Source organism: Pararge aegeria, chromosome 25, assembly GCF_905163445.1.
Source record: "Pararge aegeria chromosome 25, ilParAegt1.1, whole genome shotgun sequence".
NCBI classification, from domain to species: Eukaryota; Metazoa; Arthropoda; class Insecta; order Lepidoptera; family Nymphalidae; genus Pararge; species Pararge aegeria.
Window position 1 is genome coordinate 9,780,050 of NC_053204.1, and position 24,650 is coordinate 9,804,699.

Below are 24,650 nucleotides of genomic sequence, written 5' to 3' on the forward strand. Positions count from 1 at the left end.
AAGAACACGTTCATTTTTGCCATTGGGTCCGAGTTAAATCCACAGAACACCTGTCTCCAGCATCACAGCTACAAAAATGTTATCCCAGAAAATAGCCAATCTTTCTTCATTGAAGGCTATAGGAGAATAAAGATTTGATTGACTTATGAACTTCATACATTGTTTGTTTTATAAATATGTCGCAGCCGGAAATGAGTACGGACACTAAATGAAACGCAAACGCGCCAGCTAGCGGCTAGCATGCATCAACAGTTTTGGCGCGCTTCGACAGAGTCGTGATGGGGTCTACTGACTTGATTGGGATTATTAATTAGTGGGGTCGCAAGGCAGAAAGACGTCACGGAACTGTCCTACGTTTCTCTTAGTGTTTATTATTTTAAAAGTTTGCTATTACGATATTAGTTAAAACTAGTGTAAGAAGTTAAATTCAGTGTTCGAACAAAGCGAGTCAAATCTAAAGGTGTTCTTATTGCACGATACCTGAAAATTGCCCAAATGATGTCGGACGGATCAAGTCAAAATCCGCCCGATCCTACAAATATAATAATAGCACTTATAGATGTTTCAAATCACAATGAACTTCTCTAAGTTCGAATTCAAAAAACAACTCAAAAGTTACCTTCAGGTGATATAACGGTTCTGTTGCTGGCGTCTCGATGATGTTTTCCTAGTACCAGCCACTTGATATCTGCAGCTGGGTTCGAAGGTGCTGTGCTGCAGCTAAGAGGCACTGGATCTCCCACACGAGCCTCCGAGGGTCCGGAGATTGTGACGTGAGATGGGGCAACTGAAAAACAAGATTAATTTTATTACTATCCATTAATTAGTGCTTCGAGGGATGTTAAACCTTTACTAAGCACTTGGAAATCTTATCAATGGCCCTAGAAATCAAATTTAGGTTCATATTTAAAAATGTTTTATTAATATAGACCTTATTATATGAAGCGTTGATACACTAATGTTAGGTGGTGGTTATAACTACATTCGTTAACTTAAAACTAAAGCTAGGAGGGTTCCAAACGCGCCCTGGTTTAAAGTTTTAAAGCCCACAACAAACGTAGCCTTTTAACATAGTTTTTATTTGTTATCACCATCTCATAGTCGATTAATATTTAGCTACAGTTACAGCAAGGAGAGGATATTTCCTATCCTTTATTAGAGGATATTTCCTATAAGCTTACGTTTCATATAAAGTTTGAAAATATTGAAAGACACCTTATGGATCTTTTGAATTTGTTATATAATTTAATATAGGTACCTTAAATTAATTACTCATTTTACGCAGCCTAGTAAACTGCACTACAGTTTATTTCTTCTTCCAATATTATTATCTTTTTCATCATTACCGCCTACGGGGCCCGGGTCTCCTCCCACAATGAGAAGGGGTTTAGGTTGTAGTCCACCATGCTGGCCCAGTGCGGATTGGTGGACTCCACACACCTTTGAGAATATTATGTAGAACTCTCAGGCATGCAGGTTTCCCCCGATGTTTTCTTTCACGGTTGAAGCAAGTGATATTTTAATTACTTAAAACACACAAAACTACATAACTTAGAAAAGTTAGAGGTGCGTGTGCTGGGTTCGAACTCGGCGCCTTCGATAGTGAAGTCGAAGTCGTACCCACTGCGCTATCACCACTTATCAGAACTCCCCGAAAATAAGAGATAAGATCTTTGTTACAAGGCCTTCAGAAGTTAGTTGATATCAAAGCCCATTGTTAACGCCACACTAAATGATATTTAAAACTACACGGTCGAATCTTTTTTTTTGAATTCTGTTCAGTTAGCCCTTGACTGCAATCTCACCTGGTGGTAAGTGATGATTCAGTGGTAGCAGGCTAACCTGTTAGGGAGTATGCTATTTATACACCTAATAGGTTTCTACGCGACATCGCACCGGAATACTAAATCGCTTAGCGGCACGTCATTGTCGGTAGGGTGGTACCTAGCCACGCTCAAAGCCTCCCACCAGATCAGACCAGGGAAATTTCAGAAATTATAAATTCCCAAATTGCTCCTGCTGGAAATCGAACCTGGCACCTGCTACTTTCACGGCGCTCACCGCTGTGCCGGGGAGGTCGTCAAATCTAGGGCCGCAGCTCAAGAGCGTATTTAACGGTTAAATAGCAGATAATTTCTTTTATTTCCTTCTCTACAGTGGGCTTTGTATTTTGTTTGATTTGCAATTTCGTTCCTCAAAATGACTCAGTTGGCTTATTCCGTGAATAATTCCTCTTGGATCATGAATTTTATATCATCCTTTCTTTTAAATGAGAATTTTTCTTAGAAGTGATCTCGAGATTGAAAATGGGATGAGGAAAAAAACGTCGGGGGCTGTACTGTGTAATATCACAAAAGCATTACGGATTAGGGCCGACCTTCCACAGAAGCTCAGCGAGAAAGCGAAGCTAACTCTGTTAAAATCGCCTGTAAAATACTGATTTGATTTTAAAGCCACTAGAAGGCATAAAACAGGTTTTAGTATCAAAATTCTACTAAAGATGGAGACAGCTCGCAAATCGCTTCTCTAAAACTCTGGTTCTGGATCTCACCAGATTCAGACAAGCGAGTTGGGAAGCTGAAGTGGTGGTGGGAGGACGTAGCTCGGAGTACCTATGGACGTAGGGGTTTCAAGGTGGAATGGTGACCGAAAAACTTGGCATTGGTAGACACCCAAAGGGGGCAGGGGCAGGCGGGGTAAAAAATAAATCGCAGGGAGTCGCTGGATTTGAGCGGCAAAAAACCGTAGCGTATGGAAATCTCTAGCAGACCTCTTTCGGTTGCGATAATGATGATTTTTTTTTAAATTCCACTTCCATGTTATGATGCAGTTTGAGATGGTAGCGGGTAAACCTGTTAGGAAATATGGTTTCATACCCAAAAATCGATTCGTACTCGGCCCCCCGAATGTGAAGCTTCTACCCAATGCTTTATCACCACTTCTTTTTTCTTATTTCTATTATTATTGTAATTATAAAAAAACATAAGATTTATTTTTAAAACGCTACCGCAGCCGCTCCGCTTTGACATCCATTATGGCTTCCGCTTTAAAGTTTTCTATAAAAGTCGAGTTTCAAAACCACAATTGGCAAGAATTGGTATAAAGTTACCATTCTTATTCCAGTGGGTTATTTCCAAAGAATCCATTGAAAAGTTCAACTGAATCGATATTTCTTGAATATAACGTTATAAAAATCGAGAGAACACTTTTGTGCGATCGCAAATTGATTAGGCGAGAGTCGGATTCTTCGAATAAGGGTTTCGCATGCGTTTTCAACTTTGAATTGGTTTGAAACTTAATTCAAAGTGAAAACTGTTCGGTTTCTCATTTTCTTTGCTTTAAATTTGCAAAGGGGAATTCATAGACGAATATATATATATTGATAGATTTGACGGCCGATTGGCGCAGTTTGCAGCGACCCTGCTTTCTGAGTCCAAGGCCGTGGGTTCGATTCCCACAACTGGAAAATGTTTGTGTGATGAGCATGAATGTTTTTCAGTGTCTGGGTGTTTATATATATATTTTAAAGTATTTATGTATATTATTCATAAAAATATTCATCAGTCATCTTAGTACCCATAACACAAGCTACGCTTACTTTGGGGCTAGGTGGCGATATGTGTATTGTCGTAGTATATTTATTTATTTATTTTTTATAGAAGCAGGACTTGTTGCAAGTTCTGACAACCGCCCTGGCGCGATGGTGAGCGCTGTAAATTTAAGTAGGAGGTACCGGGTTCGATTCCGGCAGGGGCAATTTGGCAATTTATAATTTCGAAATTTTCCCAGGTCTGATCTGGTGGGAGGCTTTGAGCGTGGCTAGTTACCACCCTACCGACAAAGACGTGCCGCTAAGCCGATTTAGTGTTAAAGTGCGATGTCACGTAGAAATCGATTAGGGGGTTAGCCCGCTACCAAATTAGACTGCATCATCGCTTACCGCCAGGAGAGATTGCAGTCAAGGGCTAACTTGTAGTGGAATAAAAAAAAGACAGTTTAGTTAAACGAAATAAACTATGTATTTAATTCATTTAGTTATTTATTTGCATCCATGCCTTAACATAGTAACTTAACGTCATGGAAATATAGTATATTTGGACATACAGTAAACGTAACTCTGAATAGTAGTAGACATTTTTGTAAAAGACTCGCCCAGTGAAGTGGTTAAGCCATACTTTTTTTGATTGATTGGTTTCTATGTGTAATAACAGGCATCTGAAGTCGATGGAAACAGGCCGGCACTTTGTCAAACGTTTTCCTTGCATACCTGGCAACCAGTTTGATAGCCTGAGCTATGGTAACAGAGCAAAACAATCGTAGGGCATGTAAGCAGCACGTATCACAAAGTGTCGCCATTTGTCCATAAATCTGAAACGTAGGTGTTAACCGGCAACCAAGCAGTTTAGATCGGACCAGCTCACAGCACAGCTTGTAGGCAGAAATAAAAATGGCGGTAGTAGTTCCCCGGACCAGGTCTGTACTAAAAAGAGCAAACTAAATAGTAGGATGTCAAATAAACCGATATGGACCCAGCTGGTTCATCATAACAACCCATCCCGGGCCCACAACAGGGCACGGATCTCTTTCCACATTGAGAAGGATTCAGGCCGTATTCCACCGCGCTGGTCCAGTGTGGCGGCCGATTGGCGCAGTGGGCAGCGATCCTGCTTTCTGAGTCCAAGGCCGTGGGTTCGATTCCCACAACTGGAAAATGCTTATGTGACGAGCACGCATATTTATCAGTGTCTGGGTGTTTATATGTATATTCTAAGTATTTATGTATATTATAATAAAAATTATCGTCAGTCATCTTAGTACCCATAACTCAAGCTACGCTTACTTTGGAGCTAGATGGCGATATGTTTTCTGTCGTGATATATTTATTTATTACTACCTGTTGCCCGCGACTTTGTCTGCGTTTGATTTTGTTTTTTTTAGATGTGGCATTCAATTTAGTTGTAGTTCTAAAAAAAAGTATTCAGTATCGCTAAGCCTTAAATGATGGTTTGATGCTGTCCGCTGAGGAGTTCTGTCCTCTATCTCCAACCACAATCAGATCTACACAAAGTTTGGACAAAATTAAACACATATTATAACCACTATAGTACAAAAATAATTATTTAAATCGGTTATAATTTGTTGGAGTTATGGTGTACAATCGTCAAACACTTTCATCCCCTCTCCCAAAGGAACCGAGTTTAATGTCGGGATAAAAAGTATCCTATATTACTTCTAACACTTCCAAGAATATGTGTACAAAGTTGCATGAGGATCAGTCAAGTAGTTTTTGCGTGAAAGCGTAACAACCAAACTTACATTCACATTTATAATATTAGTAGGGATAAAGTTTTACATTGAACTTTTAAAATTGCGAGTTTTTGCTCTCGTAGATGTAAGAGTGATTTAGGACGCCAGGTGGATTGGTGGACTGCACGCGCCTTTGAGAAAATTATGGAGAACTCTCAGGCTCTCAGAAGGAGAGGAGTCCTTCACCGTTCTTGCTAGTGATATTTTAATTACTTAAAACGTACATAACATTCAAACTCGGCCTTCCAAGTCGTAGAACCTCTTGGCTATCACCGCTTCAGCTAACCGCCGGTGCAACACCAAAAAAAAAAAAAACTCGAAACCTGTCTATCTTTATTCAAAGTTTGACGTTGAAATAAACGTTCGGAAGCATAACGGTTTATCCCGTAGTCATATATCCAGTTAAATCCGATCCCATAAGCTCGCAATGTGTGTAAAGGGGATCTCTCTAAATGGGTTATTCGATTCGACTGGGGCGCGGCTTCGAGGCAACGCTTGCCTATTTTTCACACGTGTCCAAACTTCACTGCGCGCAGATATATGTAAGAGTGTTTTGCCTAAGAAAGCACTTTTTGGAAGTTTTCACCTAAAGTGACAATGGCTTGGAATCAGGGATGCCAACCGTCTTATATTTTATTAAATTGATATATTTATTATTTACTAGCTGTTGCCCGCGACTTCGTCTGCGTTTGTTTTTCGAAAGACATGTGGCATTCCATTTAGGTGTAATTCTACTGAAATTTTTGAGTTGTGTATTCTTATCTCTTCTTGTTATTTAAAAAAAAAAAGTAAGTAAGTATTTAAATCGGTTATCATTTGACGGCGTTATGTCGTCCCCTCTCCCAAAAGAACTGAGCTTAATTTCGGGATAAAAAGCATTCTTTATTACTTCTAATACCTTCAGGAATATGTCTATAAAGTTTCATGATGATCGGTTCAGTAGTTTTTGCGTGAAAGCGTAACAAACAAACTTACATTCACATTTATAATATTAATAGGGATTATTAACGATAGGGCAGCGCTTGACGACAATCATGCCCGTTAGAAAGCAATGATGAGGTCTAGGTTGGAGCACGCTTGCCTAGAAAAAGCCTATTAGGTACACCCTAGCCTTGAAGGTACTCAAATTATACGTGGCAGGAAACACAGTTCCCGGGAGGGCGTTCCACATCTTAGCGGCACGTATCAGAAACGTGGATAAAACACGTTTCGTGCGTGTTGATGGAATATCAACCACATAAGGATGCCACCGCTCACGGTGTCTCGCTGTTCTGTTGTAGAACGGGGAAGGAGGAACAAGATTGTGAAGTTCCTGAGCACACTCACCGAAGTATATCTGGTAAAACATACGAGTAAAAATTAAGCTTAAAACATCTGTACGGTGTTCTTTGTAATTTCTTTAATCTTTATACACTCTTTTCATAACATATAGACTAGCTACATTTACTGCAGGCGAGATTTTATTAACCCCCGATGCAAAGACGGGGTGCTATAAGTTTGACGTGTCTATGTGTGTGTCTGTCTGTGGCATCGTAGTTATCGAACGGATGAACCGATTTTTGATTTTGTTTGAAAGGTGTATTGTTTGAGAAAATCGGTCCCAGATGGCAGCTACAAAGTAATATTTCAAAAAAACCCGTTGAGCAATATATGTAAGCTGCATTAAAGCCTACTACGAGGATTTAAAAATAAGTTAAAAGGTGATTTTCATTTAGTAGGTATAGAATATACTATCAAAATATAGTCAATCCCTTTAAATAACATGTTATTTGGACACTTGCTTTAGGCGATATTGTGGAATTAAAATATTTTCGTTCCGGGAAGAGAGCTTATGTCTATGAGCAACCGGTAGGCCTACTCGGCCGGATGATATAAAATTCAAAAATTCGAAATTCAAAGTTCATTTATGCCAAGTAGGCCTAATATAAGCACTTTTGAAACGTCAAGTCTATAGTGCTTTTTGTTACGAGCAATAGATAACACAGCAGAAACCGCGGGGAATGGCTAATATAAAATAATATTGTCTGTTGAACTCGGTTAATAATTTCCTGAATCTATATAGCACGCTTCAAAAACATTCACCACTTTTGAGGATTTTTCAGAAAATCCGTTTTCATACTGCGATGAAAAGCACTCTAAACCAAAAAACTTTGATTGACAGGACGAAATGGTTTTCTGGGCGCGCCGGGCTATAGCCGGCCTATTCACGAACCTTTAATCAACTAAGTGCGTGAAGATAGTTCTATTTTTTTTTATTTCACTAACAACTCCCGTTGGTTCATGAGAGATAGTGGCTGTGGAAGCTTTATTTTGTCTCTTTTTGGGGGCCTTTGAAAACTTTTTAAGCGGAAGCGGTGTTGGCCCAGTGGGTAGGACTTCTTTTCGAGTTGGCAAGTTCGAATCCCCGCACGCACCTAACTATTCTAAGTTATGTGCGTTTTTAGCAATTAAAATATCGGAGGTATGTAGTAATTATATCGGAATTGTCGGAATTGTTATTTCTTTAAAGTTCTATAAAACAGTCCGCGACAACAGACGAATATTTTTTTAAGTCGGCTCATTCGCGGACGAAGTCGCGCGGGTCCGCTAGTTATTATAAGATGTACTGGTTGTAACACTTAACATTAATAAATGTATTTTCTTTCATTCTTTCTTATAGAAATAAAAGGCGGACCCGGCAGATGGCCCACTTGATGGTAAGAGAAAAACTTTAGCGTGCGCCGATCGTGCCTCGGCTCAGGCGGAACGTGACAATGAGTCATGCTTTTGCGTGCGTGCAGCCGGCGATCATCGATTATGAGACGTAATCGCGTCAAAAACAGTGATATTCTCCTGATCGGAACCTAATTTGCCAACCCTATACAATTGTGTTTGGGAACGAGCAAGTTGCATAACTTTGGTATACAAAATTTATTGTCGTCCGGAAAAATTGTCGGTGAACGGTTTTAAAGTCAGGTGTTCGGGGAAAACTTTAGTTTACAAACTTACGAATATTATAGCATTATTCGGGGCTTTGGATGGATCCCATACTTTATACGCTTTCTGAGTTTAAGCTTTGAAGCAGTCTACAGTAAACAAGTAAGAAAACTGGATAAATACATACGATCGCGAAATACGTATTACAACGAAAGAACACAAAAGAAAGAATATTACAAAGACGTGACGCCAAGCGATTTAGCGTAATACTCCTGCCATATTCTTGACTCGCCCGCTTTATACTACGACAGTACAAACATCGCCATCTAGCCCCGAAGTAAGTGTAGCTTGTGTTATGGGTGGCTAATGACTGATGAATATTTTTATGAATAATATAAATACTTATTTATTATATAAAGATAAACATCTATTCACTGAAAAACATTCATGTTCATCACACAGACATTTACCAGTTGTGGGAATCGAACCCACAGTCTTAGACTCAGAGAGCAGAGTCGCTGCCCACTGTGCCAATAGACCGTCAAATGTACTGGCCGAATTGTCGGGATGTTAAGTATTTTAAGACCTACCTTCTAGTCTAGTCCGTCTCCAGAATACTAGTTATCGCAATTATAAATGCAAATTATTTCAGAGATCGGTTCAGCTGTGAAGCAGTTCACTGGTAACATAAACTTAATAAATTCCTTGGAAACGTTATGTGGCATTCCGATATAAAAGTATCATGTCCATCTTCAGGATACAAGCAATATATGTGCCAAATTTCATCAAATTGGATCAACTGTTGAGACGAACGTATAAATAAATAATAAATAAATATACAACGACAATACACACATCGCCATCTAGCCCCAAAGTAAGCGTAGCTTGTGTTATGGGTACTAAGATGACTGAAGAATATTTACATGAATAATATACATAAATACTTAGAATATACATATAAACACCCATACACTGAAACACATTCATGCTCACCACACAAATATTTTCCAGTTGTGGGAATCGAACCCACGGCGTTGGACTCAGAAAGCATGGTGGCTGCAAACTGCACCAATCGGCTGTCAAACAATGTATGTAACAAACAAAAAAAAACATTCAGACATTCGCATTTAAAATATTTGCTATGGAAGTGTTAATCATAATAGATTTAACGGTTAGAATTACAAATGAAAACATGACTTGAGAAATCTGGTATTAACTCCGAGTTAAAAGAAAACTCTACGCTTTTCTTTCAAGAAAATTCCTTTGGGGTTTAAAATCTTCTTCAAAGCCTTTCTTTATAGGTAAATAAATCACCAGTTTTCTATTTTTCCGAGCACTTTTTAATTTAATTATATAGTCAAAGTATAACAAATAATTATATCGTTATTTAACGTTGCTGAAGGATTTTCGTGAGGCTTTCTCTTAATTATATTTTGAGAGTTATTATTTTCTTATCAGTTTTATTAGCTACTGAATAGAATTTTTTAATTTGTAATTAATGTGTTTTGTTGACGGCCGATTGGAGCAGTGGGCAGCGACCCTGCTTTCTGAGTCCAAGGCCGTGGGTTCGATTCTCACAACTGCAAAATTTTGAACATGAATGTATTTCAGTGTCTGGATGTTTATCTGTATATTAGAAGTATTTATGTGTATTATTTTTAAAATTATTCATCACCCATAACGCAAGCTACGCTTACTTTGGGGTGTATGGATGGATATTGTCGTAATATATTTAAATTAAAAAAAAAAGTTCTCGGTCACTTCGCGAAACTCAACAAAGATTCAACAAATATTTCTCATAGGTTTTTAAGAACACTTTTTACTGTAGGACAGTTTTAATATACTACTAGCTTCTACCTGCGTCTGCGTGGACTTTAGTATTGGGTCTAATTTTTAATCCTACCACGGGAACTATTTGAGAGATAGCATAGGTGATATGCATACCAAATTTTAAACCTGTCTGCCAGCGGATTAGCAAGTAAATAATTTTTGATTTTCCCTCGGGAACTGCTTAAGGAATCGGGATAAAATGTAGCCATTGTTCTTTTACATGGCAAAGGCTATATATATGCCAAATTTCATCCAAATCCGTTCAGCCGTTTTTGCGTGATTGAGTAACAAACATCGACACTTTCACCTTTATACTACTATATGTTCCCTGCGGCTTCGCCCTCGTATTCTAAGGTGGAGCGCGCTTGCCTAGAAGATCCCTATTTACTCTTGATTCTAAGGTACTCATATTGTAGGTACTGGGGCCGTAGAAGCTGGAAGGGCGTTCCAGATCCTTGCGGTGCGAATCAGGAACGAACATGCGAACCGCTTCGTACGCGTCCGCGGTATATCGACCACGTATACACGTTGACTCAAGTTATTAATATATAGAATCACAATTCACCTTCGTTCAATGCAGGTCACAAGCAGGTTAATTTACTTCGCCAACAAGTACGACTGAGAGCAACTCAATTTCCCGAACTCTAATCGAGCCGGCCCCGCTAAAGTGTCACGGGCTCCTTCGGGCAAAATCGACGGGGAAAAAGTCTTCCTGTACCACTGATATGATACAGAATAGAAGGTTACTACATCATTTTTAAAGCGAAACTTCTATTACATCGTCTCAAACTTTTCGGCTGTGTGTTGCATGTCGCGTGAATGGTCGGCCGCGGAGAGGAGATAAAGTGACAGGCGCTAGTCACAGAAAAAAGTTGCTACTCAAAGCAGTGTTCTTAAAGATTTATAATTTCATAGAAATTCAATTTAGTTTCATTTATCATTTCTGTTAAAAAAAAAGCAGAAGGTTATTAAATTAAAATTTTATTTAAATTGATTTTCAAAATTAATCTTTTTTATTTTGTCAATAAATAATTGATACAAAAAGTAATGTCTCTTTCATTTCCAAAAAACCACACATCTTTACTAGGTATTTAACATTACTGTTTAATAAAACGTTATTTTTTAGATATTAACAAAAAATTTAACTGTCGGTAATTATTCGGCAAATCAATCGAATATTCGGCCGAATACGAACATGAAAAAAATATGCCGAATGTACTGTATACGCATATTCGGCAGAATATTCGGACAACTCTAGTCATTATCATCATATATCAATAGCGGACGCCCGCGACTTTGTCCGCGTATGAGTTAATCGAGAAGCTAGAATATATCTGATGCTAACATCATAATCATCCTGGCTACTACCTACTATTATTTTTCGTAGCATTTTAGATGATACATACATACATACATACATACATACATACATACATACATACTTACATACATACATACATACATACATACATCCATCCTCACAAACTTTCGCATTAATATTATTAGTAGGATGGTACGCATGCATTCGTTGTCCCATATGCCTTGCGACTAACAGTTATTTGTGAAGAGTTATGTTCTTTATCTCCGACAATATTTATCAGATCCTTATTAAAATAAGACCATAGGAGCTTTTGTTTTTTTTTTTTTTTTTTACCAATTTTAATTCATACTGAGCTATGAATTAAAATTGATAAAAAATTTCATCCCATTTCCCGTAGGAAACCTATTGTTTATCGGGATAAAAAGTATCCTATATATTGACCCGGAATATCAACTATCACTACACCAAATTTTAATTAAATTCGTTAAGTAGTTTTCACGTGATGTCCGGACAGACAGACAAAAATCATAAATCATCCCCCGGTCAAAATGTTCAAATATATTAAATGTACAGAAATCTTCCAGTTACAGTTTTATTATACTCGTAAGTATAGATGATTTAACAATCATAATTCTTTAGAACCCCCCGCGGCAAAAACGACGAGGTTTTATTAATACGGGGCTTAAAAGAAAAGTTTCAATTTGTAGGACTCCCAGATGAACTTCATTCAAAGTCAAAAATTTAAGTCAAAGTCAAAAATATCTTTATTCAAGTAGGCCCACAGGTGGCACTTTTGATGCGTACATAAGAATTACACGGTAGTGAGATGATGGCGATAACCACATTCGTAAACTTAAAACTAAAGCTACGAGGGTTCCAAACGCGTCCCGGTCTAAGAAGAAGCCCACAACAAACTTAGCCGGGTGTTTTTTTTTTTTTTTGTTATCGCCATCTCACAATGTCATTTTAAATTATTAGAAGAGCAACCTGGTTAGAGCAATAATTTACACTTAAGCTTTTTTATCGTTTACGTAGTCCTTTATACTATAATAGGACTTTTCTATAAGCTTACGTTTAATACAAACTTTGAACTTTTTAAGAGACATCTCCAAGATGTCAATTGGTAGTTTATTGTAAAATTGTATGCAATTTCCTTTAAACGAATTATGAATTATCATTCTACGAGGAAGTTCATTTTGAAGGTGACCGGTCTAAATGCTCCTTCTTTAACGGATCCTGTACGGTTCAGGCTTTTAAATATGGAACGTCCTGTCGTTACACATCCGTGAGTCCCCCGACGTTCTCTAACTGATAATATGGTGTGACAACGTGGTATGATTTAATATATCTTGGATTTTGGTTTATCAATGATATGAATCGCATTGCCGAATCCGAAGCCGTTTTCCGACTGTTTACCTATGGGACTTGGGAGTTTTCTTTAATAAACAATAAGAAAGCAAAGGTTGACGCTTGGGACAAGTTGTAGGCGTAGACCTATTTCAAAAGGTCATAATCGAAAAAATGGTATACTGTTTCTACACAGTCAGATATGACATTATAAAAAACAATATTAAAAGCTAGGCAGCGTTTTTCGCCCGCGTTTACTACGGTTTTTTAGAAATCCCGTGGAAACCGATTATTTTCGTAGGATAAAAATTATATGGGGATATGCTCGACCGTGTACGAGTACGGTTTATTCTTTTAATGGGTTAATACTTTTAACCCATTAAAAGAATCTCAAAAATCAAGTTGATCCCTTATTTACAGAGTTAGGGAAGGGGACACACAAACACATTGTCACATTATTAATATTAGTAATAATCATATCGACCCATTTCCGGATCACTTCAGGCAGTGGCGTGCACTTCATACATGCACAAAAGCTCTGCCTACCCTAAAATTTTTGTATAACTAATAAATGCGAAGGATTTTAGCCACTTTATGGCATCTTCCTACTTTATGCATACCCTGGTCCAAAACCCTGTGCACGCTACTGACTACAGGGCACGGGTCTCCTCCCACAATGAGAAGGGGTTAAGGCCGTAGTCTTTCATACTCCACATATCTTTGAGAACGTTATGTAGAACTCTCAGGCATGCAGGTTTCCTAACGAGGTTTTCCTTCACCGTCGAAGCAAGTGATATTTTTAATTACCTAAAACGCATATAACTTAGAAAAGTGAGAGGTGAGTGCTGGTATCAGAACACGGCCCCCCGAAAGTGAAATCGAGCTCCTCCCACTGCGCTATCACCGCTTCGTCGTTAGTAATAATATATATTAAGATATTTTATACGTGACGTTTATAATAAAAGAATGCTGAAAAAGTAAACTTTATACCTAGTAATTTTATCTATTTGTCCCTAGATACAAACGAAAATACGCAATACGGTTTATTTGGATGAAATTATGAATTTACAAAATGGGGTATTGCATATTTTTCCAAAACTCCCAATCCCAATATTGGGTGACAAATGAAAAGACTAACTTAAATAATAAACACTATGACAAATTACAAATCCAAGACGGCCGCCACCACAAAATGGCAAATCAAATTTTTTTCACAACTTCATCAATGTCATTAGTAACTGAAAGGGCTTGACTAGTAGAATAATGTACATTATAATCTCGGGGTGGTTTCTTAAATTTTTAATTCATTAAATATAATAAACTAGCTGTTGCCCGCGACTTCGTCTGCGTTTGATTTTGTTTTTAAAGTATTCAGTATCGCTAAGCCTTAAATGAGTATAGTAGTATATATATAACATGCGACTGTCAATTTATTATAGACAAATAATTTGCAATAAAATAAAATTGCGACTATAATTAAAGACCTAAGCTATCCTATCTCTTAAGTTGGACCAGACTGCTGACGGTGTGTCAATTTAATTTAAAATCGGTTAAGTAGTTTAGGAGTCCATCGCGGACAAACATCGTGACAGGAGATTTATATATATTAAGATTAAATCGCTCAATCCTATAAATTACGCTATGGCATTTGACAACAGCACTTTGACAACCCAGTTTGTCGGTTCACGTAGGATTTGTGAATTTGGGGAAGGGCTGTGAAATTGTGTGTACATTCCGTTTTAACTCGCAAAACGTACCCTTTAAAGGGTATCTAAAGTTAAAACGGCGCATGGATATTTCGTCTACCGTGAATTTAATATTACTATGGCAGGTATGTGGTTTAATATCTGAAATACTTTCGATAGTGGTACGCATTGAGACATACCCGTAGTGACATTACCCGTAGTGGTTCTAAACCATCACATCTGGTGTGAAGAAAGAGGCTGTACGTAATGTAAATACTATGTAAGAAAGAACGAGGTATTCCAAAATTTAAGGGAAAATTAGGGCAATACTATTTTGACCAATATGTCTGTGGCGATTTCCACGTTAACAAACTAGATGGCGCCACAAAATCCTACATCGCGCTATCGAAGTTTGCACAGAATCTTCCAACGATGAATGGAAGAATCTTGATACCCGAGCACAGCATCAGCTCCGACGTTACACTCAACTACTGTACATATTTTTAGAGCATAGATCCACCGAGCTGCTTCATTGGGGGTTGGTGTGGTTTTCAATTTAATTTTAGGAATAGTAACAGCAGCAATTTCGTAATTCTGGGTTCTCCACCCATCCACTAGCCACTCCATGATCAAAGGCGTGTGGAGTCCACCAATCCGCACTGGGGCAGAATGGTGAACAGCGGTCTAAACTCTTCTCACCGTGATAGTGCCCTGTAGTGAGCCGGTAATGGGTTTTACCGGTTTTAACGATTACTTAAAAGATAAAAATCTTGGGTGTGAATTGCTCTAACTTCATAGCTTAGTGTTAATTAACTGTGTGAGATGGTGATAGCAAAAAAAAATTGCCCGGCTAAGTTTGTTGTGGGCTCTTCTTAGACCAGGGCGCGTTTGGAACTCTAGTAGCTTTAGGTTTAAGTTGGCGAACGTAGTTATCACCATCCCCTTACAATTATATAAACATACTAGCTGTTTCCCGCGACTTCGTCTGCGTTTGATTTTGTTTTTAAAGTATTCAGTATCGCTTAGCCTTAAGTGAGTATTGTAGTATATATATAACATGTGACAAATAATTTGCAATAAAATAAAATTGCGACTATAATTAAAGATCTAAGATATCCTATCTCTTAAGTTGGACCAGACTGCTCACGGTGAGCCAATTTTATTTAAAATCGGTTAAGTAGTTTCGGTGTCCATCGCGGACAAACATCGTGACAGGAGATTTATATATATTAAGATATGAACGCTTCATAAGTGCCTGTGATAGGCCTACATGAATAAAGAAGTTTAGAATTTTAATATGAATTTATCTTGTATCTTTAAACGAGCAATTCTTGTATATATATAATTGGAATCTCGGAATCGGCTCCAACGATTTTCATGAAATTTAGTATACAGGGGGTTTCGGGGGCGATAAATCGATCTAGCTAGGATTCATTTTTAGAAAATGTCATTTTATTTGTGTTTTCCGGTAATAACCGATTGGGTGCAACGAAGTTGCACGGATCAGCTAGTGGTGATTATGGTAACATGATTAATGTTGGTAATTCACAAAGAAAACATAATTTTGACGGCCGAGTGGCGCAGTGGGCAGCGACCCTGCTTTCTGAGTCCAAGGCCGTGGGTTCGATTCCCACAACTGTAAAATGTTTGTGTGATAAACATGAATGTTTTTCAGTGTCTGGGTGTTTATCTGTATATTATAAGTATTTATCTGTATTATATTCATAAAAAAATATTCATCAGCTAACTTAGTACCCATAACACAAGCTACGCTTACTTTGGGGCTAAATGGCGATGTGTGTATTGTCGTAGTATATTTATTTATTATTTTATTATTAATAATTTCAGTAATACTCACAGAGTACAGTGAGGTCTATCTCAGCCTTCAGAGTGTTGCTGATCATGATATTTTTCGCCTCGCACGTGTACCTCGCCTTGTTGTCCGACGCGTCCGCTTTGAATGACAGCACGTTCTCTGACATCCGGCCACTGGTTCTGGAACAAGAGAAATGTAATATTATACTAACAGTTCAATCATGTTGGATAGATGTAGGCGTTACTTTGCGGAATTCCATGATATATTCCGCAAAACGTAGGAGAATCTGTATTGTGTAATTTATAATTTCTTCAATCTTTACACTCCACACCAAACATATCTTCAAAGTCAAAGTCAAAAATATCGTTATTCAAGTAGGCCCATAGGTGGCACTTTTGATGCGTACATAACAATTACACGGTAGTGAGATGATGGCGATAACCACATTCGTAAACTTAAAACTAAAGCTACGAGGGTTCCAAACGCGTCCTGGTCTAAGCCCACAACAATCTTAGCCGGGTGTTTTTTTTTTGTTATCACCATCTCACCGTACATATTATACTAACAGTTTAATCATGTTGGATAGAAGCAGGCGTTACTTTGCGGAATTCCATGATATATTCCGCAAAACGTAGTAAATCTTTACACTCCACACAAAACATATCTTCGAAAATGGGTACATTGTCGAAGATATGTTTCCTCAGGAGACGATCTCTTAACAATTCTTCATTGTAAAGTCTTAATTTTCGTAATAAATTATGTCATCATCATCATCTTCATCACTTCAACCGATTCACTTCATAGGTTTTTTATAGGACGATCCAAAGTCCAGCGGCCCAACGAATCGCTTGATGTTCTCTGTGCACCTCGTTGGGGGCCACCCAAAGCTGCGTTAACCGGTGCGGCGTCATCATTCCAGCACTTTAAAACCCCAACATCAATTGGTTTTCCGAGCTTTATGCCTTGCCCACTGCTACTTAAGCACTTTACTAAATTATGTTGGTAAATCTAGTTCTTCTACAGATCTCCTCATTCCTGACTTGAATCCGCCCGCTGAGTGAATCTGAGCCTTCTTATGAGACCCGTAGTTAACGACCACGTTTCAGATCCGTAAGTAAGCACTGGCAACGCGCACTTAAATAAATAAATAAATAAATGAATATACTAAGGCCACCTAGCCCCAAAGTAAGCATAGCTTGTGTTATGGGTACTAAGATGACTGATGAATATTTTTATTAATAATATACATAAATACTTAGAATATATATATAAACACCCAGACACTGAAAAACATTCATGCTCATCACACAAACATTTTTCAGTTGTGGGAATCGAACCCACGGCCTTGGTCTCAGAAAGCAGGGTCGCTGCAAACTGCGCCAATCGGCCGTCAAACTATTATTGACTTTCACATTTATAATATTAATATGGATTCTGTTTGACTCAAAAATTGTATTGCCCTTGATTAAATTTTTTTAATATTTTAATTTTTTTTTTAATATACTACGACAATACACACATCGCCACCTAGCCCCAGAGTAAGCGTAGCTTGTGTTATGGGTACAAAGATAGCTGTTGAATATTGTTATGAATATAATACATAAATACTTATAATACATATAAACACCCAGACACTGAAAACATTCATGCTCATCACACAAACATTTTCCAGTTGTGGGAATCGAACCCACGGCCTTGGACTGAGAAAGCAGGGTCGCTGCAAACTGCGCCAATCGGCCGTCTTATTGTTTTATTAAATCTTAATTAAATCTATATCTTGATTGACCTTGTAAAAAAAGAAAAAAAAGGCAGAGCAACGCCAGTTTAAAATATAATATCAATATCATTTGGGGAATACAATGAGAGGCTCCACAAAAGGCCATATTATAAATCCCTACAGTGCGGTAACGATCTGACTGTAATACTTTATCATTTCCAGTTAAACTCGAAAGCAGAAGTTAAAATGGGAAGTTAAAACTAACGAACAAAAGAAAACCGCCTGGCTGGCAATGATAACAAAACTGAAAAACGATCCTCTGACTCTGAGTGGGAAACTTTGATTTGTCCACCGATGTCTTTTGAAATCTTAATTACTTATTTTGGTACTAACAGTTTTCGCGGCTTCGCTCATTCATATCAAAGAGTTCCATGAGCTTACTGAAGCAATTATCGACGGTCAAAAAATCTTGGATGGCGCAGTTTGAGCAACCCTGCTTTCTGAGTTCAAGGCCGTGGGCTCGATTCCCACAAGTGGAAAATTTTTGTGTGCTGAGCATAAATGATTTTCAGTGCCTGGGTGTCTATATGTATATTAAAAGTATTTATCATCTCAGTACCCATAACACAAGCTACGCTTACTTTGGGGCTAGATTGCGATGTGTGCGTTGCCATAGTATACAAATTATTTATTTATTTAAAATAATTACAAAAAACACTTGAAGCGCAGGTTTTCACCATGTGTCTTTAATTACTCCGGGATCCACGCTTTCAGACCAAAATACAACAATTTAGCATGGAAGCAGCAATTGGTGACAGAAATAAGCAAGACGGAAATACTTCTCCGGCTAGCTCTAACTAAACTATTTTCCACACCTCATAGGTATAAAAAATACTCTCGTAGGTGGTATACAACGTGTGGTTAAAAAAAGAAATATTACTTCAGAGGCTTTTAAAGTACATTATTTGCTGTCTTTAAGACTTATCTGTGAAACCGACACGCTTATAGTTTTGAGTTAACCACTGTCATATATTTTACTGAGATAACAGATACAGCCCTAACATCACATGGAGTGACTCCTGTCACTTCATTAGGTACGCGTCGCGTAGCGTAGGTACTATGCACGTGTTGGTCTTTTATCTTCAATAGGGTTGTCATCACTTAAAATGTTTTGAATTAGTTCGTATGAAAAATAAATATGTTTCTTTTGATTTAATATTTTTATAGAGTGATTCCTTATGAAATATATCTATGCACCTTTCAACAGTATTTTGTAATTCGGCTTCGCGTTGTATAGTTGCGGCTATACTACTAAACGAGCATGCCAATGGGATACTACTTCTATACTTCTAAGTCGCCGCTTCGTCTGTCCGTCTGTGTATCCCATGAACCGTAATCAATAGAGAGTTGGAATTATTCCAGTGTGTAATTCTGATATAATAACGAAGGTAGCGAATTGAATTTAAGAAACTATACTATCGCTTTATTCAAAGATGAAGGAAAACACCGTGAGGAAACCTGCTTGCCTGAGAGTCCTCCATAATGTTTCCAAAGTCGTGTTAAGTCCCAATCCACACTTGGCCAGCGTTGTGGACTGCGGCCTAAATATTTCTCATTCTGAATGAGAGATCTGTGCCATAGGCCGCTAATGAGATGATAATTATAATGATGGCTAGAATTAGGATGGATGGATCGATGAATGGATGGATGGATGGATGGATGACGGATGAAGTACAAACCGGTTTTAATACTTTAACACAACCCTTTTGGATGTATAGAGGACAAACTAGTTTTAATACTTTTATATAACCCATTTCATCCAAACAATACTTCAAACGTTCCCTCTTACATCAATGTACGGAATACGTATCAAGTTTCTCATTACCCGTGCTTCCATTGCATGAAACATTGAAACCTTGTTATCTAGACTAGAATTTGCTCTTTAGTGCGTAGACATTAAGGGCGTATTTTCAATGCACACAATAGTTAAAGACAGGAGTCAAAACAGTAATTGGTCTAATGATTTTACCAATCAAGAGTTGCGTTCATGTGAATAATTACGCTTGGTGCAAGTTAAGAGCGGAAGCGATAGCGGTTATTGAAGACCTCCCTTGCGCAATAGAGCGCGCTGTGGGTTTTAAGTGGGAGGTCCAGGGTTCTTTCCCCGGTAAGGTAAATTTGGGAATTTATTTCAATTGCCTCTGGTCTGGTTTGGTGGGAGGCTTAGGTCGTCGTTAGTGCCCACCCTACGGAAAAAGACGTGCTAGCGATTTAGCGTTCCAGTACGATGCGCGTAGAAACCGAATAGGGGGTTTAAAATAACTGGTGTACTCCCTAACAGGTTAGTCTTAGCTACTTAGAATGCCTCATCACTTACTATCAGGTAAGATTGCAGTCAAGGGCTAACTCGTAGGTAAAATAAAAAAAAACCAGAACGTCTTTATCTTTAGTCAGACATGCTTATCATTAGATCACAGAGGCTATTTTGTAATGGAATTCCTTCAAAAAGAAGCAAGAGTTTTTTAAGCGTTGCCAAGTAAAATAGAAAAAAAATTGTGGGAATACGTAGTATATAATCCTTATCTAGTAATTTTCTACATTTTGCTTGGCACCGCTTAAGAAATGTTGTTGAAAATATTTATTTCTTGCTTCTTTTTTTATTGAAATCTATGAAAAGAACAGTCCCACTACGGATCACGACGTTTTGGGGTTTTTTTTATTCACCAACAAATTCGCCCTTGACCGCAAATAATAAACGTTTAACAAAAGTGGACTTTAACACATTTAATATTAGAAGTAAAAATAAACTTGTAGTGCAGTTTACTGGGCTGCATAACATTTGTTATTCATTTAAGGGTAATTGTATATCTTTTTATAACAAATTACCAGATGAAATCCTTGAGATGTCTCTCAATAAGTTCAAAGTTTATATAAAACGTAAGCTTATAGAAAAATCCTATTATAATATTAAGGATTACATGTATGATAAAAAAACTTGGGTATGAATTGCTCTTACTTGATAGCTCAACATTAACTAGACTGTGAGATGGTGATAACAAAAAAAACCTGGCTAAGTTTGTTGTGGGCTCTTCTTAGACCAGAGCGAGTTTGGAACCCTCCTAGCTTTAGTTTTAAGTTAACAAATGCAGTTATCACCATCACTAACATTAGTGTAACATGCTAAATGTATGAACGCTTCATAAGTGCCTGTGATAAGGTCTAGAAGAATAAAACATTTTTGAATTTCTCCTTCCAAACCTGATAGTATGTGATGTGGTCTGCACGTTAAAAATATTGTGCAATAATTATACTTATTGATTAATAACTATAAAGCAAGAAATAAATAAAAATATTCATATCTTAACGAGGGTTTTTTTTTTTACTTTTAAATACATAGAAAATTATCTATCTTGTTAAAAGTAAGCATAAAGTAAGTCGTAGACAATTCATATTCACCCTCTCACAAGGGCCTTATACCGTTCCGGTCGCTGCCGCTTGACCCTTCGTGGGAAAAATCCAAAATGGGCCATTTTATACTAGAATATTTTTCCACTTCACTTATGTTACGGTTTTTTTAAACTATTACACTAAGAAACTTCTTATTCGAAGTGATTTAATTTAAAAATAATGTTCGTTTCGGATAATGACCTCACGTAATATGGAAATGCTTTTTTTTATTCCACTACAAGTTAACCCTTGTCTGTAATCTCATTAGGTTTTAAGCAATTCGCTTTATTTGGGGCTAAATGGCGATCTATGTATTGTCATAGTATATTTATATATATTTATATTTATTTATTTAATGACGCAGTCTAAGCTGGCAGCATTACTTATAGCCAGTGAAATTTGCTAACTTGCAGTCGGAAATAAATATAATTACTACGCCATCTAGTCCCCAAAGTAAGCGCAGCTTGTGCTAAGATAACTGGTGAATATTTGTATATATAATATACATAGATACTTATAATATACAAATAAACACCCAGACACAGAAAAATATACATGTTCATCACACAAACATTTTCCAGTTGTGGGAATCGAACCCACGGTCTTGGACTCAGAAAGCATGGTTATTTTTGTAGTGGAATTATTGTTTTTCTTTGTATCGTACTTTATGTTTTCAAATCTAAACTGCGGTAAGTAAAATTCAAAGTAGTGTGACGTGACGCGTCGCGCGAACGAGCTCTTGCCTAAGCCCCGAATGCGTTCAAAACTAGTCAGGCATACTTCAACGAAAATTCACTCGAGTTTAACTGTTATTAACGCATTTCAATGTGTTTTTATATGGCTTAGACACAGACGGAGTTGATGTTTCAAAAGTGCAAAGGCCATCTTGTGGTAAATAAATTACGAATTAGGCTTTTGTTTGAGTGGCCAATTTAAAAAGCTAGCTTGAGTTACCGAAATCGTAATCCAGCTTTCGTATTTGGGCAATAAATAGCCATCGGAAGTGAGCGAGATGAGTGGCATCTTTTCTTGTTAAAATTCCCATTTCCGGGCTCTCCCAACGCTCTCCCAGATCCAATCTCTGGGACCCTTTATAAGAACTGTGACTGATGGGCGTCGTCGACCGCTGGCCTTCGCGGACTAATATTGCAAATATCCAAAAATATATCCACGAATAAAATGGGTTATTAAAGTTCATCCAGAGCGGGGTCGTCTTACACCCATTTCATTCTGAGAAGAGACCCGTGCCGTGTTGTGGGCTGGTAATGGGTTGATATGATGATAAAGTTTTACCCTTCTTTACCATATATTGATATATATGCTATATACTGTAGATATGTAAGTAATGTAGAGTAATCATTAAATCATTCATTTATTTATTCATTCATTCATTAATTCATTCATTCACATATACCAGAAAATTATCTGTTTAAAACGCATATAGCTCAGCAAATTTAGGTGCGTACAGATCGAGTGATGTCTGCCAGAAAATGAGTGCCCAGTTAAGATAAATTAGTACTCTCTACTAATTGTAGAGAAAGAACTGAGTACATTCTCATTGATTGAAAGTTGGTTAAAAATCTCTTCGAAAGGTTTTTTTTATTTCACTACAAGTTAGCCCCTGCCTATGATGCAGACTAAAAAAGTAACAGGCTGAGCTGTTAGGGATATGGCAGTTTTACTAAACCTATTCCCAAAATCGGGTTTCATGCAACATCTTACCGGAACGCCTTATCGCTTAGCGGCACGTCCTTTTCGGTAGGGTGGAAACTAGTCACGCCCAAAGCCTCCCACCGGTGCAAACCAGACAAAGTTAACAAGTTAAAAATTCCCAAAATACTCCTGCCGTGGATTGAATCCGGGACGTAAAAAGTGCTCACCGCTGTGCCACGGAGGTCTTCATCATAAAGAAAAAAAACTGAGAGCTCCCTCATCGATATGAATTAAGTTAAAAATCTCTTCGGGAGAAATACGTTCAGTATTTCTACTACAAATGTAGATTAAAAAGAGATAAGGATGTGTGTCACGGACGACAGAACATGTCTTAGCATAATATTTAAAACATTACTCCCGAGGGCGAAAGAATATCACATAAGCGATCTATATCTTGGGACTTTGGGGGACTTTGCCAAATACCCAGATTCACTAACGACGTATTTAACACCTTACACCAATCATACAGTTGGGCTAAACCATAATTCATCAATAACCTACTACTTATGAAAGTGGAGTAAAATCTGATGTAATTAAAAGTGTATCAGTAGTTTCAGTAATTATTAGAGCAATTCAATTTAATTCGTTATTTTCTCTTCACAATCTCTCTTACATGCAAATCTTAGTTCATACAAATACATTTACATAATAACAAATGTAATTCATCAAATCATCAAATATCGATTGAATAAAATAAAAATATCATTAATTTTACTCTTTGGAATAATTATTATGATCGAAAAGTAAATCGAATCGAACAACATTCTAAAGATTGTAAACTGAAAATTGATGTTAGAAATCTGCTGGGTTTCTTGCCGGCTTTTTTGATAGAACCTGCTTTTCGAAACGGTGGTAGAGTCACTATATATACTTGACGTTTCAAAAGTGTATACGAGAGCTATTTGAAACAAACTTATTTTTAATTTAAATATAATTTTATTGCTCAAGTTAACTTAGTTTCTACTGTTACAAAACAGAATTATAATTTTAAGGTAGGCAGAATTATAAGTATTTAAAACGCCTACTGTGGTTTAACAAGCAGTTACGCTGACAACAATTTTGTTTTGCCTTTGGCAAATGTTATCTTTGGCAGCTATCACTGTCTAGTTTATCTCAATTTTTTTCTTCCATATTGACCTATATCCTAAATCGCACAGTTGTCTCTCGAAGCATTAAAATGTTTCGTTTCACATAAAATGTAGTACAACTCTATCAAAAATAAAAAACACTCTAGACGTTTGTAAATTAGATTTATTTTTACCTACAGACTTAGACAATTAGATGTTTAGACTTTTCAATGAATAATTGTTAACAATTATTTATGAATTATTATTTTATTTATTATTATATATATTTTATGGATTTTCCACAAAGCAACGCCTGCTTCTATCCAATATTACACATATATTATTTGGTTATTATTTTCACTTGTGCGCCAGTGCACTGAGAGTTTATAAAGCTGTAGGAGGGGAAAAAAATGCTATCCTTTCCCCAAAGCTAGCCATGCAGACGGGGCACCACGCGGCGCACCCCTATTCTTTCCACGAACCC

At 37.4% G+C, this 24,650-nt stretch overlaps 1 protein-coding gene across 2 annotated transcripts in view; it reads right to left on the reverse strand.

Annotated features, from left to right (window-relative positions):
- LOC120634824 (nephrin) overlaps positions 1 to 24,650 on the reverse strand; it is a 391,882-nt gene that overhangs the window by 62,325 nt on the left and 304,907 nt on the right. For both annotated transcript variants that reach the window (XM_039905648.1, XM_039905647.1), the window contains exons 9-10: positions 16,265 to 16,401; positions 620 to 787 (exon numbers count right to left, since the gene is read on the reverse strand). In XM_039905648.1, coding sequence (XP_039761582.1) covers positions 620 to 787; positions 16,265 to 16,401 — 305 coding nt within the window. The remainder of the gene's footprint in view (positions 1 to 619; positions 788 to 16,264; positions 16,402 to 24,650) is intronic.